This window comes from Astatotilapia calliptera, chromosome 11, assembly GCF_964374335.1.
Source record: "Astatotilapia calliptera chromosome 11, fAstCal68.1, whole genome shotgun sequence".
NCBI classification, from domain to species: Eukaryota; Metazoa; Chordata; class Actinopteri; order Cichliformes; family Cichlidae; genus Astatotilapia; species Astatotilapia calliptera.
This window is the reverse complement of record NC_137432.1, coordinates 28,187,214-28,207,595: the sequence shown is the minus strand read 5'-3', so window position 1 is coordinate 28,207,595 and position 20,382 is coordinate 28,187,214. Positions and strand designations below refer to the sequence as shown.

The following is a 20,382-nucleotide window of genomic DNA, read 5'->3' as shown; positions in this document are numbered from 1 at the left end:
GTAACACACTACAGCGGCAGGGAATCAAATCCCGCAGTGCCAGACGTGTTCCGCTGCTGAAGCCAGTGCATGTCCAGGCCCGTCTGAAGTTTGCCAGAGAGCACATGGATGAGACAGCAGAGGATTGGGAGAATGTCATGTGGTCAGATGAAACCAAAGTAGAACTTTTTGGTATAAACTCAACTCGTCGTGTTTGGAGGAAGAAGAATACTGAGTTGCATCCCAAGAACACCATACCTACTGTGAAGCATGGGGGTGGAAACATCATGCTATGGGGCTGTTTTTCTGCCAAGGGGACAGGACGACTGATCCGTGTTAAGGACAGAATGAATGGGGCCATGTATCGTGAGATTTTGAGCCAAAACCTCCTTCCATCAGTGAGAACTTTGAAGATGAAACGAGGCTGGGTCTTCCAACATGACAATGATCCAAAACACACCGCCCGGGCAACAAAGGAGTGGCTCCGTAAGAAGCATTTGAAAGTCCTGGAGTGGCCTAGCCAGTCTCCAGACCTCAACCCCATAGAAAATCTGTGGCGGGAGTTGAAAGTCTGTGTTGCTCGGCGACAGCCCCAAAACATCACTGCTCTCGAGAAGATCTGCATGGAGGAATGGGCCAAAATACCAGCTACTGTGTGTGCAAACCTGGTAAAGACCTATAGTAAACGTTTGACCTCTGTTATTGCCAACAAAGGTTATGTTACAAAGTATTGAGTTGTATTTTTGTTATTGGCCAAATACTTATTTTCCACCCTGATTTACGAATAAATTCTTTACAAATCCTACCATGTGGATTCATGGATTTTTTTTTTCACATTCTGTCTCTCACAGTTGAAGTGTACCTCTGGTGCAAATTACTGACCTCTGTCATCATTTTAGGTGGGGGAACTTGCACAATCGGTGGCTGACTAAATACTTTTTTGCCCCACTGTATGTTCTGAAGAACCATTGCAACTGTGAGAGAATCAAATTTAAAAACGTAACCATCAAATGTCACAGACCTGACTTGCATGGAAAGAGTGGAAACACTTGTGTGACCTAAAGGTTTCCCTTCTGAGAAGGGAGGAAAAACTGGATGTGGAAAACTGCATTTGTAGGCGCTGGGATCTATTTCCTCCCCCTACTCGTCTCATCACTGCACAATAGGTGAATTATAAAACAGTTTCCACTGTGCTCTACTTAAAGTTCCCTAAAGCTTTAAGTCCGTGGAAGGTAGAGTTAAGGTACGTCTCAAATCGGGGCCATCGAACTCTGATATATGCACTGCAGCAGTTAGAAGTGTTTTCTGCAAGATGCTGACATGCAGGGCCTCAGTATAACTTTTATAAATTTCAGATCCCCTAGCCTCCAGTGCCTCTGCAATTATCCATCACTCTAGTCTGAAATCCACTATCAGTTGATTTTGGTGCATCAAGTGCTTCAGGGCGCAAAGCTTTACTTCTTTGAAAAGCCGATTGTTTGTGGAGGTTTGTAGTTTAAAGAAGTACGAAGAGTTGTGTACACAGAGGCAGCTGCAAAAGCCTCCTTCACGCTGTTTTTGAATGGCTCTGTGACAAAGAGGTGATTTCCATATCAAAGTGTGTGGTTTACTGAAGCTGAAGTGTAAGCTGTATGCGATTACGATGACATAAAAATGTCAGTTCAGAAGTCCTGCATCCATCTAATTTGGTTTTATGCAGTATTGAATTTATTTTTTCCAAACTCAAAAAGAGGTCTGATGCGAAGACCAAATTTGTTTTTCAAAAACTGCTTTATGTAATTTAAAACATCAGAGTTGCTTGATTTTGGGATTGCTTCAATGTTGGGATTATTGTTTTTTTTTCTCCCAACATGCCAAGTAGTGACTCTCATAGAGAGTAGAATTGGGGTGTTATATATTATTCTGATCGAACAGTGGAGGGAGACAGGACTTTACTTTTTCAGCACTCAACTGGAAAATATCTTCTCTCCTGACTATATTATCTGCCTTCTCTTAGCGGCCAAAAAGACCCAGTGGCTGGAGAAGGAGGAAAAGGCGCGGCAGCTCAGGGAGCAACAGCTGGAGGAACGACGCAGGAAGCTCGAGGAGCAGCGGATCAAGGCGGAAAAGCGGCGAACGGCCTTGGAGGAGAGACAAAAACAGAAACTAGAGAAAAACAAAGTATGTTTGGAAAAGCAATACATGTAATGTGATGCTTCAGCACCTTTGAAAGTGATGACTGCTAGATTTTAAGGTGAAATTTCAATGCACTCTGTCTGTGGGAGAGCACCTGAACTAGGTCAGCTGCTAGTTTCAATTTAGGGATTTAGGATTTTCGTCAGGGACTCATCAGCTACACAGGATTCAGGCTGCTCAGTTCACAGACATACATGCCATCCCTCCATATAGACTTAAAATGAATTCACATGCTAAAGACTGATATCTGTTCTGGTATCTGTTTCAGGAACGGTATCAGGCGGCCATCAACAGGTCAACAAAGAAGACGTGGGCAGAAATCCGACAGCAGAGATGGTCGTGGGCTGGTGCACTAAGCCAGAACTCAAGCCAGAAAGAGGGTGAGTATACTGGTGCCTCCTAGATAATGTAGTTTTTCTGAGGAGAAAATTATTTTGCCTCAGTATTACTTATATCAGTTATACTTGGATCTGTTTTTTTTAATGGGACTTTCATGTTTCAGCTATAGCAACTTTGCATGATCATTGTTCAAAATGGTCCCTATTAACCTTTGTTTGTTTCATTTGCTGTTTGAAACAAACTATTTGAAGTCTTTTTCTCTTCCTTTTTAGTCAGCTTTGTTCTGATAGGCTGCCTCTTATAGACAGAAGATGGGAAAAGCAGCTGTGTTTGTCATCTACGCTCACACTCAGAACCGTGTGTCTGAGATGGCCTTATTAAAGATATCTGTGGTCAATGACATCATTCATAGCAAAGAGTAGCAGAAAAGCTGTATGAAATTAAGAGTTTAAAGCAGCCTGAAGTCTGGGCTGTTGGCTGATCCCATTTCAAACTTTGGCCAACATTATGTAGATGACAAAATAAAGAAACAGATAACAGACCTGCTTTAATGATGCAGTTTAAAATAATTGCACATCAAATTCTCCTTCGCTTTCTCTTTTTTTCTGCTAAAGTTGGTCATTTGGCCTGTAAAATATTACAGCTGTTATAGTTTTCCAATTCGCGTGGTGGTCAATTTTACATTGGCATACATTCTCTTGATGGAGCAGACATCAATATTTGTTTGATGGATTTAACACCAAACAAATATTTGATAGTATGAAACCATATCGGTAACACCGCCAAAGCATTTAGATGTGCTGCAGTATGAAATTGGTGCATTATCACCTTGTTCAGATGATACACCAAAACAAATTTTATTGCCTGCTTCTTATTCCCAGCAGTAATCAATAGCTTAGACATTTGCAGTGTTATGACAGGCAGATGATGCCAGCAGTACTCTGTTATATTTTAAACTGGATATGTCTTTACTACATCAGTCACGCTTTTCCTCCTTGAACGCATTTCTGTCAGTACACACTGTTTTGTCTCTTGAACACACTGTTACACGGCTCTTAGCCACTGATCGTGACCAGACTGTATTGATTGCACAAAGTGTATGTGTGTTGCAGTAAGTAGCACGGCACCGCTGACTAGCAACAAGATTCAATTTGTTGTATGCAGTTGCTTAATTTGGGGCTAATAAGTGTCTTGACAGTCCAACAGCCAATTAGATCAGAGCCTTGGTGGTACGCTTTGATGAATGCTTCTGTACCGTGAGCTCCTGTGAACATGAAGTGTCCCATGTTCCATTTTATGCCATGTAATCGCTTCAGCCATATGCCAGGGGAATTATGGACACTCAAACCAATCTCCTTTTCCTCCCTCACTCACCAGCCTGCTGTCGGTCAGATGATGGGAGTAAACAAGTGTAAATAGGCGCCAGTGGAACATTTGAGAGCTCTAGATGTTTGTTTTTGTCCTTTGGAAATGCTCAGATGTATACATCTTAGCCTCAATCAAAGAGCATACTGCATCATGTGCTGGATTTGTGTGTTTAAACCCACAGTCATGCTCAGCCGACTTTAATGCTGCACCTCCGTGACCACTAAATTGTCCAAGTCATTTGGAGAAAGAGAAGGTTATCCATCGATTGGACTGTGTTTAAGGGATATGAAATTGGGACAGATACAAGTATTGCACATGGATGGTTGCTCTTTTGAAGCGCCAGTTTACGTCAGCAGCTTTGAAATTAGTTTACATTTCCCTGTAGCCACTTCCCATCACATGTTTCCTTGTCAGGGTTGTATTTAATGTGCCATTCTTTTCACTGGGTTTGTTTTAGTGGCCTGAAGAGGCGGCTTTTAAAGGTTCCTTCTATATTTGACTTGCAATAGTAGATAAATGCAGATATTTCCTTAGTTAGTTAATGTAGCTATGAGAGTTGTTTGCACTAGATTATATAAATTGAGGCTGAGTGCTTATAAGTTGTATCAAATTTAGTGTATGTGTTCTTAACACCTAAAAATTAACATAACTTTTTAAATTGAAGTCATGTCCAGGTTACGTTGAAGAATCCACAAACATCACTGGTGGTAGTTTTACTGGAGTTACTTGCTCACCAACAAAATTGTGCTGATAGAAACTGTGCAGAGGAAGTGGTACAGAGTTATTTGGAAAAGAAACAAGAAGAAGCAAAACAAAAATAATATTTCTTTCACTTCCACTTCATTGAGCTCGCAGAAACAATATCTGATTGTAAGAGTAATAATACTGTGCTACAGTACAGTTAGAGTTTGGTTATGTGACACTTTGTTAGGAGTATCCACAAAGAAATATCATTCTTTAAATGCATGTTTTGTGCCACGGGTGGTCTGTCTGTACACTTGAAGGCTTGCAGAGGTGAACAGATCTCTTCCTGTGTGGATGTTTGTAATCAATGGATGGTATTGTGCGGTCAGCACACAAGAATAGCCTTGGATTGGGTTGGATTACACTTGGTGTCGTTGCCTTTACAGTGAGTGGGTATAAATTTGTAAAGGCATCACCTCAGCATAGCCCATGACGTCACACAAGCTCCACATCTTCTTCTCAAACCATGTGACCTGTGTGAACATCTGTGTGGCGCTCTCTTGGCTTCTTAGGCAGATGCTCTGTTTCAACGGTCAACCTGCCCAAACACGTGGACTCTGTTATAAACAAGCGACTCTCCAAGTCCTCCGCCACGCTCTGGAACTCGCCCAACAGAAGTAAGGCTACATCTGGAATGCCCCGCTCCTGTTTTAAATGTCCATCATTCTGACACTGCCAGCACTACCGAACCCGTCCATCATTGTCTTTTTTCAGTTACTTCTTCCCCTTTGATTTCAATCCTCTTCTTGCTTGATGGTTGATATTAGACCCATTTCCATCTTCCAAAAATCACAAGTTTTTTTTTTTTCATTCCAAACTTTGGGTTGTGGTTTTGTTTGACATGCTCTGCATGCTCATATTTTGATATGGGAGTATTCCTAGTGGCGTTTTACTGTCCTTTGGTTGGTTAATTGTGTGGTGATGGCCTTTTCATTCCTGATGTGCCCAGTCCTTTTGTGTCCATTTGTCACCATAACGTACTGAATCACAGCCGTCTTTTTGTCTTAAATGTTTTTATTGATTTAATTGGTTTTTGTTGATTTCTTTAAATCGAGTTTGTGTCTCCAAGCTTAAGATGAGTATAGCTTTTTATAGCTCTACAGTTAACAAGGCCACTGCATACTTCTACACAGTCAGAGAAGAAAGTTAGTCAGTGAGTCAGCATTTTCTTAATGTATTCTCCTCGGAGCAGGTACTGTTCCTCTGTACTGGTAGAAAAAAAATCGACGGGTAACTTCCTCACTTGTCTTTTTTCCCGTCACAGTTAAAACTCCCAAACCTTACTCATTCTACATCTTACACCCAAATGAGACGCAGGATTCTGCTTCTTCTCCGTTTGTGCACAAGGCTGTCTACAAAAGAATTACCAATAACCCCTCTTCTCCTCGGTCATACCCATGCAGGTCAAGGTTACAGTGGACACATATACTGGCCTATTTTTCTTCTTTAAGTGGTACTGGTGTTTTATTGGTTTATTGTATGGTTCTTCTGGATTGCAGATGCAGTTCTACACTACACTTCTACACTTTACATTTGGTGTTGGGTGAGGAGTAACATTTCCCGTTTAACCACGAATGTGAGCTGAGATATAACAAAGCTTCCTCTGGTTCACGGCATCCCATTATCATGTATCTTTGGAGATAATTGAATTATTTTATTTTTCCTTCTTGCAGCGCGCAGCCTTGCGTTGAGTCCGTGGGAGAGCAGCATAGTCGACCGGCTGATGACACCAACTCTTTCTTTCCTCGCCCGGAGCCGCAGTGCTGCTAGTGTCCTCACAAATGGAAAAGACGGTCGTAAGTTTTCTTCTTTTTTTAAAAGCCTCAAATGAGTTGTTGCCGTCAGTGTGAATTTAGTGAATACTATTAGTATATAAATGTTGGCAAGGCTTAATTATTTGTTGCTCTGTTCTTTAGACTCTCCTCTCTGCCCTCGTTCAGCCTCAGCAAGTCCGTTGACCCTGTGTGGCCATCAGCCGCACCACCGCTGCTCTGACCGCTGGAGGGTGACGTCCAGCTCACCAGATATCACCCAGCGTCAACGCAGGCGGAGCTCCACACCTGTAAGTCTGCATAATTACCTATATGACATTATTATATAATCTATATGCCGTTTCAAATCTGCTTCTTTTTGCTTTGCATGTTGATATTTTCCATCTTTATACAGATGGATAAAAACAAGAAGGAAAAGAAAGACAAAGAAAGGGAGAATGAAATGGAAAAAAGTGCCATCACTAAAGAAAAAGTGCTGAAGAAGAGACAGTCTCTACCTAGTATGAGACATAGACCTGATCCAAGGTAAAACACTTAACAGATTTAATATTGGCTTGAATATTTCACCACTATCAGTACTGTGAGTTATATATATTTTATGGCTGCAGTGCAACATTTTTATTCCATTTAGTTACAAAATGTCAAAAGAATATCAACAAGTTTTGAGTCGAACAGAGAAATTTAAGCTTTTCACATTTTAGTCAGATATCAGCTCACAGATCAATCTTCTGTTAGTAAATCATCTAATCATCTAACTGGTTCTATCAATAACTTATGATGAAGAATAATCCAGTGAAATTACAAAAACGAAAGACAAAATGAAGCTAACAATAAAGACTCAACAGACTGTATAGCATACCTATATAGAAATCAGTGAGGGGATAGCATGCTAGCATGCAACTTATTTACAGTAGAGTTTTCTTGGATAGTCAGCATATCAGCAACAGTCTCGAGTTAAGCATATTTGGTGGCCAATTTCATATATTCTTATTCTTATTTATTTTATCGGTGGATTAAAATATTCACCATATATACTACTAAAGTTCAGATGTTGCTAACCAGTTAATCCAGGCCCTGGACCATGTAGTGCATGCGTGGAAGCATCCACATTTGGCACATATACACAAAAATAAATCACAGAAACCTGAGTTCAATGCTAAACATTTTCAATAAATGTCTGGCCTCTGGGAAACCTAGCAAAAAGCTCCAACCCCCATGTAAAGTCAAAATGTCAAAGCTACCATCTCAGTTTAAAGTTTACATTATTCCATAACCTTAGAACCAGTTAAGAAATCTAAGTTATAATAACGCACCCTTTTTACTCTTTTAAATACGCAGAAACAAAAACTGCATTGTAAACCAGATTAGCCTTGGATGCACCTGACCTGCAGCCTGTTTCTGGTCAATGACTGGGTTGGTTTGGGTCTGTGCTGCAAAGACTTCACATTTCATGCATTGCTTGAGCATATGCATTGAGTGAATACCCAAGAATTTACCCTCTAATCCCCTGGTCCCAGAATAAATGACATCCATGGCAGAAAGGATAGAAAAGAAGAAAAAAAAAATCAATTTCTTTTGACTCAACAAAAAGGCAGCAAAGAGCTTGGCAGAGCAGTCAGCGCCAGAGGCTCAAGGGGGGAAAAAATCTTCAGCATAATGGATGTTGTTCCTCCAAGTGCTGCATTGCTGGGATGCTAACTGATAATGCACTATAAGGCATGATGCAATGTTTGAGTGCTTTGACTGCTGAGATCCTGTGCCGATGTCAGAGTTTCTTAAGGACATGTGCCATTTTAAGCATTTCAGGCCAGGTCTAAATATATAATGTGGTACGAGAGAACAACGCTGAGAACTGTTGACACAATTTTCCATCCTTCAGCTTTTGTTTTTACTTTTTTCCAGTCCTAGTCCTTTATCAAGACAACGGCCAGCGTCCCCTGCCACACCCAAGGGCAGAACTGCCTCTCCCAGCCCTGCTGCCTCCCCCAAGCCTCCGTCAGCACGCGGAAGCCCGTCAACCCCGAAGGCCCGGCCCAAAAGAGCCAGGACCCCTGCCAGGATAGACCACCGGACCTCTTCACCTGCCCCTCTTGAGAGAGTGAGACAGCCCCATAGGCCAGCCACCCCAGAAGAAAAAAAGAGTGAGTACAAAAAGGAGTGATAATCATGTCCTTCAGACAGGACTATAATTAATTTCAAATCAATTCAAGCAGTTAGTGAAATGATTTGTCCAAAGTGAGTTTGGATGGTAGACTCTGTCTCTCTGTGTTAGCCCTGTGGCAGACTGGTGACATAGTTCAATTATGAACAGCTTCTCTCTATTTTTATTGTCTTCCCAAAGAGATTCCCTCTGCCTGTGACTGAACAGAAAAACACATGCAGTGAAATTGAAACAGTGGTCAAAGATTACCGTCAAGCATAATTAGTCATGGAAATAAAGGGCGCACACTGAATGAGCCACACAGAGATCGTGGTCGGGGTCTTCTCTCGCACAAAGCTAAGAGGCTGTGCTAATCAGTCTTAAATATATAATTACTGCATTTGTAGGGTGAATGGCTGTGGTTGTTTACAGTTTAATAATAATTAACAGGCATCTCTTTATGAAAGCAAATACATTTCTGTGACTCTCCGCTTACAATACTGTTATTTCTTTTAGGTTCCCCTGTGGCTCCTGCCATTGTTGTATCCTCAGCTACTGCCAATGCATCAGGCACACCAGTCACAGCCAGCGCCATTTCCTCCTTGCCCGAGCCAGCCAATTCCTCTCCCTCTGTGCGTGCAGTGTCACCTGCACCCTCTCCATCCGCTAAGCCCATGGCAGGCACGAATGACCCAGAAGAGGCGGCTCGTATTCTGGCAGAGAAACGCCGACAGGCCCGAGAGCAGAGGGAGAGGGAAGAGCAGGAACGCCGCGAACAGGAAGAGAAAGAGAGGTCAGCTGGTTTTTAAAATGCATGCAAAGACAAAACGGTGACTATGCAACTCCTGTAAGCTGTGGGAAGTTTTTGAACTATGTAATATTCTCCTTTTCTTGTCAGCTATGCCAAAACCTGTACAAAAGGTTATAAGTGGGAATAAATATTAAAAAATACTTGGGCAAAAACAACATTTTGCATATCATTGTGAGGAAGAAGCTGTAGATATAGAGTAGTAGTTGTTTATGCAGCAGAATAAACCCACTCTGGACATTTAGCTATTTTCTGGGCAAATTCTGTGTAAATGGTTACATGTAAGGCAAATCATGAAGGGCTGGATGGACTATCCAAGCATATTCAAGATGAATGACTCTGCATTATCTCCAGATGTGTAACCATTTTTGATTTTGACCACAGCAAGTAACTATTTACTCCCTGGAAACTGATTTGATCTTTTTTCGGCACTCTTAATTCCAATTGTTTCCTTTCTCGTTCACACTGCTTACACTACGAGTAAATCAATTTAAATTGTTTATGACATTCGGAGCATTTGGCAGACGACTTTGTAGATAAAATGTCTTTGAAAAAGAGATTTTAATCTCAAGAGACTTTATGGTTAACTAAAAAAAAAATCTTATCTCAACCTTGTATTCAAACACTTCAGGATCCTGAGAGAGGAACGCTTAGCGAGGGAAGCAGAGGAGAGACAACGCAGGGAGGAGGAGGCACGGGCCATGGCTGAGGAGCAGAGGAAGAGGGATGAAGCGAAGAGGCTGCAAGAGGAGAAGGAGGCTCAGGAAAGGGCCAAAGCTGAGCAGGAGGAGAATTTACGGCTGCAGAAACAGGTATGCTGTCAACCTGCCCCTGGTTTCCAGAAGAGTATCAAGTGTATTTAAAGGAGTCTTGTAGTCACTCATCAGGTCTGGTTAGTTAGACGAGCATAAAACAGGACAACAGTCATAACTAGCTGATAACTCACTGTATTGCCACATCATTCCACTCTTCCCACCATGCCAAAACGTACACGGAAAACAATGAGACCCTTTCAGGTGCTGCTCACATTGACCTTGTCTGATATCATGTTCATCCTACAAACCCAGTCACCTATTTTGGGATGTTGTTGTCTTTTAAAGGTAAATATTAATCTGATCTGGTGAACATGGAGCGACACTGAATGTGGCCCCTTTAACCTTTCAGTCTGCCAGATAATCCGCCCGAACAGTATTGATTCTTCTTGTGTTTGCGGAAGTGGTTGTTGAGAACCAGATGACAATGAAGCTTGATAAGCAGAAAACAGAATGTGGCCATTCATCAGAGTGATCGATTATTCTGGGGTCGTGATTAATTGTGTCACTGCAGTATGTACGTTGCTATCAGATCAGGGCGCTTTGTCTCCCCCTTGTGGTTTGTCATAGAAGTGGCATTTGTGGTCAAACACGTTTCAGTAGAATTATGCAAAGACTTAAGTGTTGTCTTTCACTTTGAATCGCCCCCATGAAGCTGTAAATGTTGAAAATAGATCCTTTTGGCTCAAAGGTACAGAAAAATATCCCTTTTGTGGTCGTAGACAATAATTGCAGGGAGCAACCACACCCTTGTTACGTAAAAGGCATGTTATTTTGGCTGATGTTTTTTCCCTCTTCTGCTGCCATTAAAGTTGTGGTTGGATTTTTGCTTGTGTGTGTTTCAGAAAGAGGAGGCTGAGGCTAGAGCTCGGGAGGAGGCGGAGAAGCAGCGCCTGGAGAGGGAGAAACACTTCCAGAAGGAGGAGCAGGAGAGGCTGGAGAGGAAAAAGGTAGGGCCATACATCTGTCCTGCCAATGTTGTTTCTTTCAGCCAAGTAACTGAATTCCAAAAAGGAAATGGATATTTATGGGTTGTAAAGGATCATAAATGCAAAAATATCCCAGCTTGGATTTTTTTGGAATAATTTTTTTTTTTTAAAGTCCAAAGTTGTTTTTTTGTCTAACTGTCCTGTAGTGCCGTTTATCTATTTTTGGTGGGAGCTGGATTGTGTAGTAGATTGTAAAAATGTCTGTCTTCTTTTGAATATAACTGAACTAAATAACACTCGTGCTTGGTGCTCAATATATGCAATACATGTGAGAAACTCAGAAGTGATTGTCTCTTTACAGCAATCATGACAAAGTGGCTAATAAATAAATAAATCAACTTGTGAGTAGTTTCACGTAGCTCCACTGAGATATCATTCTGCAGAAGAAAGTGTCCATGTGCCTATGATAACAGTCTCATGCTAGTGGCAGCAAGACCAGATGAAAACATTAACGGTGTCCATACTCAGCTGTGCTGCATGTTTGGTTTCCTTCCAAATGCAGACGATGAAAAGAAGTTGAAATTGCTCACAACAATGTTTAAAAGTCATTATTTCTGGAAGGAGACATTGCTACTGAGTTTTTAAAACGCATTTGTTGGCACTTTGAAAACCTCAAGGCATGTGCCATCGTTTTCCTTTATATTGATGACAAGACATAACAATCTGAATGCATCAGTAGCATTACATGCAAGTACATTCGATTTGGAGTTGAACTTTTCCTTTCGAAATACAGCATCTCCAAACAGTGGCTGATTTAAAAGAGGAAAATGTTCTCTTGCACGATACAGAGTAATGCCAAAATCAATTTTGTAGTCGGTTTACAAAAGCTCTCCTCCCCCGGTGGTGGTATATTCCAAGATACATTCATCCTGAGGTCGGCCCTTTTTACATGACAAACGCAGAAAGTTGAATCCCTGAAACAAGATGAATGATGTTTTTTGGCTTATCCTGGATCGGCTGTCTGCATGCCATGATTTAATAGGGCTTACAATGTGAATGAGCATTAAGCTATATATAAAACTAATAACAGCGAGCTAGCTGTGTCAGTCATCTGTGTGTGGATCCTTTCTCATGTGTACTGATACCTGGGCCTTTGGTGAACATATATTCAAGTATATCACACACATAAGATCGTGCCTCTGCAGGCTATCTAAGCCTTTCTTTCCCTCTCCTCATCTTCTCTCCATGTGTGAAAGGCTGTTATCTAGGCGTGTCAGGCCTAGCTCCGCCAGCTGAAGTTTTGCTGTTGGCAGGAATTAGCCCACAAGAACAGCATGTCCTCTGCCCCAAAGACTTGCACCGCAGTCGCACTACACAAAACTCCTTTTACAGTCCTCTACCAAACCTAAGTGACTCAGTCTTATTACCTCAGCACAGGTGTTTATAGGTACCTCGAGCAGCACAACAACTCTTTACTCCTGAAACAGACATTTTGATGCCAAACTAGATACCAAAGCTGTGAGCGTGTGAGCGCTCCATATATGATCTTGGATCTTAAAAATGTCTCACTTTTATGAGTGGCAGCTGCAGCTATGATCTAGCTGTCCCAGGCTAGCTGTGTCCTCAAATAAAATTTTCATGTTGTTCAAACCTCTGTGCATACAAATTACCCATGCAGCGTTCTCTATATCACAGTGTAGCACACGCTTACCCTTTCTGTGTTTCCTGTTGTTCAGTATTCACTATTGTTTCAGCTCAGTACACCAACAGCGTTTTTACCCTCATTAGTCTAACCCACCACCCGATGTGCTTCAGTTTATTTTGAGCATAATAACCTGACTGCTTTAAAGAACTAATGAAAAGGGAAAGTTGAACCCTTAGCTTCTATCTAAACAATTCGGCAAGGTGTGTGGTCTAGTCCAGCCGAATAAGCGTAGCCAAATTTTCATCAAGTCAAACCAAATATTTTTTATAGATGTTGCATGAAGCCTATGTTTTACTGGTAATATGATATAACACAAGTGCCAGTATCATTGCGTTGTTGTCCACCAGTGCACAGAAAATGTACGTCTGCTTATTAGCATCTGGTTCCTTGTGGGGTATTATCTGTTTTATTCCTTTATTTATTCATTTTGTCTTCCTTTTGTAGCGACTGGAGGAGATCATGAAGAGGACACGGAAGACAGATGGAAGTGACAAGGTACATTTAAAAAAACCAAAACTTCTTTTACAAATTGAAAAAATAAAACTTAGTTTTGCTGTAAAAGTGACTGAAATTCTCTCCCACTTTCACAGAAAGAGACAAAGTCCTCCCCAGTCGAACATGTCAATGACAAACAGGCAGAGAGTAGCAAAGGTAAGCCAAGCATCAGTCTGGACTTCCCCTCAGCCTTTTACAAAACATCCCTGAGTGAAATCATTACCCACTACTAGCCTTTAATCTGCTTGAATTACAAAGGATAATTGTCTTAACTCATCTCCCATTAATGTGTTATCTAGGAAGGGATTTAAAACAAAGTGGACGTCTTCTGGCCAGCTGGTGTTCAGAATACTCTTAGACTTTTACTGCTTCGATTAAACTCAAAAGAACTCAATTTTGGTAGATTCTACTGGCGTCTATAAAATACTTTCCACTGATGTACACATAAATATCAGTCTACCTCTTTTACCTCTTCCATAGCTTGCACAAAACAAAGCACAGATATGTCATATGCTTGTTATCAGTTCCCCTGTGAGTAAGATTCAGAGAGGGATGCACTTTTAAAAGGCCTATTATACATTTCCCCTCATATCCTGTACAGCTGGAGTTGCTCTTTGCAGAATAGGACCCATGTGGCCTTAGTTTGTTGTCCAATCCCTCGGACTGAGGAGAATTGAGTGGAAGAGTCACCTTATGGCAACAGCCTGCAGCAGTCTACATTCATTAGAGAGACTTTGAATAAAACAGTGATACATGTGTTGCTGCAAAGTTTTCAGACATAAACTACTCTCTCCCTACTTAACAATATCCTTACTAGCGAAATTTTAACATCACACGTTATAAATGAGTAAGATGGAAATGCAGTTTGTGTCAAATTTCACAAATTTCACATTGCAAGGAGACACTAGCGAGCCATTAAGTGGATTGAGACCTGGCAGAAATGCCTTTTAGTTCGTCATGTGTGAGTGTGAATGTCTTCGTTTTATGATATACATGAGGTCAGAAAACTGGACGTCTGCACCTCAATGTTCGAACCCAAATGTTTAAATGACCATTTGAAAATGATGACTAGAGTTTGGCATTTTATTGTGAACGTTTTGAAAAGGATGCAGATTTGGGGGTTGAGTACCCACTCGGGAGGTGTTTCTCCACAGCTATTAAGACTCTGAAGTTAGCAGCTGGTGTGCAATGTCAAAAGAAAATAAAAATGTCTTTTATTTACTTAGCATTATGGTCCAGCCTGATCATTTTCTCTATGTTGCTTTACAGTGTTTTGGATATTTAGCAGCAAGATCAGGATTGCTTGCAAATATATTATTCTGTAGAGAGTCATGTAGGCTAGATAAAGCCTGGTCTTCAATGTTAGTTCTTTTTTCTGTGTTTGGTTCTAACAGTTAGTTTGACAGTGCTAATGTTTATTTATTTTAATGGTGGTTGCAGCTGCAGCATGCATGTGTTTAATCAAATGCAGTACACCTACGTTAATCAAATATCCTCCTATACCAGGAAAGTACCAGCTCAGTAATAGGAGCTAATAAGACGATAAAAAATAACTACTAACAGATACACTAGTCTCCTGTTACTGCGACGCAGAAAAAATGTGGGTACTATCACCAACAGTTGAAAAGCACCAAAAGTGCTGATTCTCCTTAAGAGAGTAAAAAGAGGATGCACACGTGTGTGTGTTGAGGTTAGCCTGACACATCTCAGGGTTAACACACGGTGTGGGGTGGGATGTTTTATCTCTGTGGTCACACTTAATGACTGTATTGCTTTGTTCTCTCTAGCATCTGCTGACTACCAGCCAACGCCTGAGGTCGGCATTCCCAACAACAAAACAGAAAACGGACAGGCCGATGTCAAGGAAAGGTAAAACTAAAGCTTCTTTCGTTTCTTCTTTGTGTGCACATTGATGCAAGACCACCATGAACAGCACAAAACTTGTGCCAGGAGACCAAGCTGGGAGTTGACAATGAATCAAATCAGCAGGAGGTTCACGTTGCTGTAAACCTCAAGAGAAAACACAAGAAGCCCCATGATTCTGGCCAACAGTAAACAGTTATAACAGTGGGAGAATGATTTGGTATTTAAAAATGTTTACTCTTTGCATTTGATCATGCTTCTTGGGACCATTTAAAAAAAAAAAAAAGAATCCTCCTATTGTGGTGGGATGACTCATTTGTTTTATGAGTCATTCGGACCCATCCTGACTAGAACCATACCATGATTTATGTCTTCCTCTCCAACAGCCTCTCAATCCAAGCAGTTAATGGGGTCCAGGCTACGAAGCTTGAAAACGGTCTTTCGACAAAAGAAGACACTGTCCACTTGGAAGACATCATCCATCTCACAAATCACGGCAACTCCACTAACGGAGCCTTGGACAAGTCTGAGACCAGCATGCCCACAGAGCCCATCCTTTCTTTTGAAAGCGAGGAGTCATTCATGAAAAAGGCAGGCCCAATGAAGCCTCAGCATGCTGCGGGTACAGAATTACAAACTGCTTTAATATACACAAGTGACAACAGCGCAAACATTTGTAACACAAACATGGAAAAGACAATTTACTTAACACAATCTGAAATGATTCATGAAAATATAAATAGAATAGATGAAATGATGCAGGGGAAAAAGCTACAATAGCAATCGTTCCACCACTGTTGAAATGAGATATTGATGGAGTGTTTTCCACAACTGGCTGACCCATGCTGAAAAGGTCTGGCTGTGCTTTGTAATGAGAGTCCACTTCTCTCCTTCTAGTTAACTTTTTAAGTCCTCGTTCAGGCTAGAGTTCAGGATTGTAAAATAAAAGATGAGGTTTTATTGACAGAGGTAAAAACTAAATCTAAATATATCTCCAATGAAAATTATGCAGATTCAGGCATGATTCATCTGCATCGACCTAGTTCCCATCACCCAATTTGAAAACTGCTGTACAAGGTACCATAAATGGGGTTATTGTCCTTGGCACGGAGCAAGAGAACCTGAATGTGTACTTAATATAAGGTGCAAGTCATCACCCCGGTGAAAGCGAGTCCCCCCTGAGGAGAGGAAGGTGTGGCATGGAGAGAATACCTACACTCACAAGGGGGTGGAGACGGGATATAAAAGAAATAGTGTTGGGAAGGGTGCTGAGAAGGAGGGTATCTTTATACTGTTGACAGCTATTATTCAAAGTGTCTCACTGACTTGGACCGGGACCCAGTGAGGAATTCCAAGAATGACAGAGGTGATGAGACCCTATCCACAAGTGCTTCACTGCCAGGGGTTAGAAACTGGACTCTGGAGTAATTAAGCTTCATATGACTCCTCATTCATCCTCTTCCCAGCAGCAACGTCAGCAGCACCCTGTCCTCCCCGTTGCTGCTAGATCCTAACTTTCACCTGTTATCCTGAAAGCAAGCCAGCGATCAGAAATACTATGTAAACCAAAAAGAACGATTACCTCTGTTTGCCCCTACTTTAATGAATATTTCACTACCTTTTTTTTAACTACTGCATACTTCTGGTAAGTGTGTAATTAAAAAGGGAACATTCTCACTTCTTATATGCACTCTTGTAAATCTGGATATGTGAGATGACTTTTAGTATGTCAGACTGATTTAATTTTACACAGCAGTTTCTCAGGAGACCGGTTTATTTTGAGGCATGCTTCCAGGGTTTATTTGAATGTTCATACTTGTTGAGGATATGGCCCTCATCGGTCCCACATGTGGCATTGTCAGTCAGATCGAGTTTTTATATGGTAGCCGCTGTTAACAGTAACATTCCCATCTCATTTCTTTGAGTCATGCGAGCTTTCTGTTTGCTGCATGTAAAGACGACAATAAAGGTTTATGGGCCTTCCAATTGCAACATGTTTTGCATCCTTTTGCATTTATCATTGTCACCAGGTTGGAGGTTTGCAGACCTTGCCATTACGCACTTCAACAAGGTTGAATATATAGTTTAATTTGTCTGTTAGCATGTTCATTAAGCTTGTATGACTGCTGCTCCATCTGGCCTTTAACACTTTTCTCTCTGCCTCATTCACAGAGGTCCTGTGACATATTCCAGCGCTGAAGTGCTTGTTGCCTTAGGCCACTGACCTTTCCTAGTCCTGCCAAAGCTCGCATTGCGAGCCCTGTGACCTGTGCCAATCAAAAAAAAGCAAGCATACTTCCCTCCGAAGATAAAGTGGGTCACAGAAGAAGATGACGACAACACAACTGACAGAACAGGATGAAAGGTGTTGCCGCATACGGCACCGTTGCTATCGTTCATCAAACTCTTTGCAGCACCGATTCCATGCACCTTGCTACTCAACAGTATCATCCTTTGTACATTATAGTACAGCTGAGTAATGATTACAGTATACGGAAAAAGAACTGTTTTCTTTGCTCTTTAGTTATTTAACTAAAAGAAAAAAATTAAGACTGGGTACAACTTTGTGTATAATGTAAATGAACTTTACGTATCGGGAAAAGGAAGGTTGGATCAGTGGATTAAAGCTGTTTGAAAGGGAGTCATTTCATGCTACTCTATCATGAGTAGATATGAATAAAACCCAGATACTGTACATCCTGGTTTGTACAAAACTACCTGTACCGGTTTTTGAAAAAGGTAGACTGAGAAATCAGAAGATCTGAAATTAAACGTCACAAAGAATGGCTTGTTACTTTGTGTAAACATACTGTTGGTTCATGTCTAAACCTCAGCTATGATTGATTGTATGCATAACTGGATGTAATAATAAATCTGCAACCTTTACAATTAAGAAACTGTAAGTCATCAAAGGTCAAATGTCTGTAAACGGAGATCTCCTCCACTATTTAACAATTGAAGCCGTTTCCCTCCCCCACATGTGCAAGCATGACTTTTTTTTTTCTCATTTGAAATTCTGGCGCGTGTATATGCTATAGATATATTTTGATGTGCGATGTAAGGCCAGTGGGAATATCTCAAGTCTTATTAAAGACAAGTGGTCCAGTCTCTGTTCTAATCGTCCTTATGTCCCAACCGTTTAAGGATTTGATGCATTGTGAGATTATTCTTAGCCTGATTCAGATTAGTACACTTAAGAAATAGTTCATTTGTTATCAGTTGAATAGTTTTCTACTTTCATTTGCTTTGTTTACTTCAGACGCTCAACAGTGGCCCACTGTTACTGAAAGTAAAAAGAGAGCACATGCTAAGCAAAGGAAAACCGACATCTAAGCGGGACCACAAGCCTTACAGTCTGTGCAGCTAATGTGCTAGGCATGCAAGTTGGTTCAGCTGTCCATTTCTCTTTGGGTCTCCTTTTACAAAATCTCAACAGGGGGTACATGCCACTCTATCTGCTGGCCCTCTTTCACTATATTCTGCAGGCCTGTGGGAGATCTGGCACGCTGTGTTTGCAGCCCTGTAGGCAGCTGAAGTGCACACAAACACAATTTATGCCTCCTTCTACCACACGTGAAAACATGCCACGCTGAGCATATAAATTATGTGACTATGTTCTAACCTTGGTAGAATGAGGGATTAGATTTTCAACTTGAAACTGTAACAGAGACCCCCAGTGGGCTACATAAGATGAAATCACTATGGTAAATACAGCCAAACTGTCACCAAAATGAAACCGAAAGCCAAAGACGGAAAACTCTCTGATTCATGATTAAGGAGTAGCTGATCAAGATTTAATGCAAGTAAAAAAATATCTATTTTTTTCAAACTGTTTGATAAAACACCGACGTTTTTTTGGGAACTGCTTTTCTTACGGTTTCATTATTGCTACAAATTGCCTCTTAAGTCAAGCTAATGCTCGCAAACTTTCTTAAAGCAACAGTTTTTGCAGTTACAGCTGCGTCACTGCTTCAAACTTTTTTTAAAACGTGTCAAATAACACACATCTTTAGCTCGTATACGACACAGCTTTAATCTGCAAGACAGTTGACTTGCATGAGCAGGATGTTAACTTCAACCACATCTCCTCATTAGTTCACTTTGTTGTTCCTAAAGTTGTCCAAATGAGTCTGCTGCTAAAAGCTGTATTCATCGACCCCACAAGAGGGTGCAGCACCGCAGCATGGACTGCACATTTGACTTCTCTGTTTTCAGGCTTTAAACTTTATTACTGCAGTGTGTCAAAAGAGGACACAAACTGAAATGTCCCCATTTTAAAAATCTCTATATTTTTTCCATTAATAATAATGATAAGATTTCTGCCATTTTGTGCAGCTGATCTGTCAGTCAATCCCTGGTAATGTGCCGTACTTCTCAGAGGGGACCTGAGGATTAGTGGGGACTATTTTTAGGGAGGTGTTGCAAAGCAGTGGACAGTTACAGGTTGATTAGTGCCAAGTTTCAAAATAAATTGTCACAGAATGAGGGGTGAAAAAAAAAAAAAAAAAAAGGAACTGAAGGAGTTGAATGTGTGGATGGGAAGGGTCATCCAAAAGCCAAGAGTGGTAAATGAATAAAGCAACTTTGTGCCAGTTGAGGTAGTCAGATTGTCCTGGAATAGCCAGGCCACGTGTTAAATCCACCACCAACATATGGTGTTCAAACCTGTTTGAATGATGGGTGTATTATCTCCTCTGCAAGTGTGCTCAGGAGGTGGAGGTGTCACAATTCTGACGATATTTTTACTCTCTTGCGTGAATAACGCCTTGTTAAAGCTCATATTAACAGCAACGGCAAAAAGGAAACAACCAGCTTCAGTCGCCTGAGGACTTTATAAGCATGGTGTCAAACGTTTAATGAAAGGTGCTCCATGTAGAGAATGCAGCCAGCCAAACACTGGACATACATTGACTGTTTTCCTGTCATAAATCTCTGCACTTGAGGACTGTATGGAATCTTGCAAATGTTTCTGAATGGCAAGTGTGCCTGCTCAACCTCTATTTCGCATAAGATGTGGGGGGTGGGAGGGGATCACACGATGGCGTCCCACTCCAGATAAGACCACCAATCGCAACCATCAAAGCTCATGTGCCTAACCTCTGTTTAGTGTTTATACTCACCCCTATCTTTATCTGCTCAGCAACAAGCTCTCTCTGAGCTGCTCTCAGATGGCAGGCAGTATTAATGAAAGGCCACAGAATGGCCAGCACTCACAGTAAGCGTGCTTCTCAATCCCTGGCAGAACTGTGGGAG

At 41.2% G+C, this 20,382-nt stretch overlaps 1 protein-coding gene across 7 annotated transcripts in view; it reads left to right on the top strand.

The window, feature by feature from the left end:
- Window positions 1-18,237, top strand: part of map7d1a (MAP7 domain containing 1a) — a 39,737-nt gene extending 21,500 nt beyond the window's left edge. For 2 of the 7 annotated variants that reach the window (XM_080308046.1, XM_026184216.2), the window contains 15 exons: window positions 1,976-2,139; window positions 2,423-2,534; window positions 5,118-5,222; window positions 6,279-6,401; window positions 6,522-6,667; window positions 6,772-6,902; window positions 8,280-8,518; window positions 9,034-9,310; window positions 9,957-10,137; window positions 10,983-11,087; window positions 13,216-13,266; window positions 13,362-13,422; window positions 15,054-15,135; window positions 15,516-15,751; window positions 17,302-18,237. In XM_080308046.1, coding sequence (XP_080164172.1) covers window positions 1,976-2,139; window positions 2,423-2,534; window positions 5,118-5,222; window positions 6,279-6,401; window positions 6,522-6,667; window positions 6,772-6,902; window positions 8,280-8,518; window positions 9,034-9,310; window positions 9,957-10,137; window positions 10,983-11,087; window positions 13,216-13,266; window positions 13,362-13,422; window positions 15,054-15,135; window positions 15,516-15,751; window positions 17,302-17,312 — 2,024 coding nt within the window. In that variant the 3' untranslated portion in view covers window positions 17,313-18,237. The remainder of the gene's footprint in view (window positions 1-1,975; window positions 2,140-2,422; window positions 2,535-5,117; window positions 5,223-6,278; window positions 6,402-6,521; window positions 6,668-6,771; window positions 6,903-8,279; window positions 8,519-9,033; window positions 9,311-9,956; window positions 10,138-10,982; window positions 11,088-13,215; window positions 13,267-13,361; window positions 13,423-15,053; window positions 15,136-15,515; window positions 15,752-17,301) is intronic. The other 5 variants (XM_080308049.1, XM_080308048.1, XM_080308047.1 and 2 more) reach the window with 4 other exon arrangements.
- The last annotated feature ends 2,145 nt before the right edge of the window (window positions 18,238-20,382 follow it).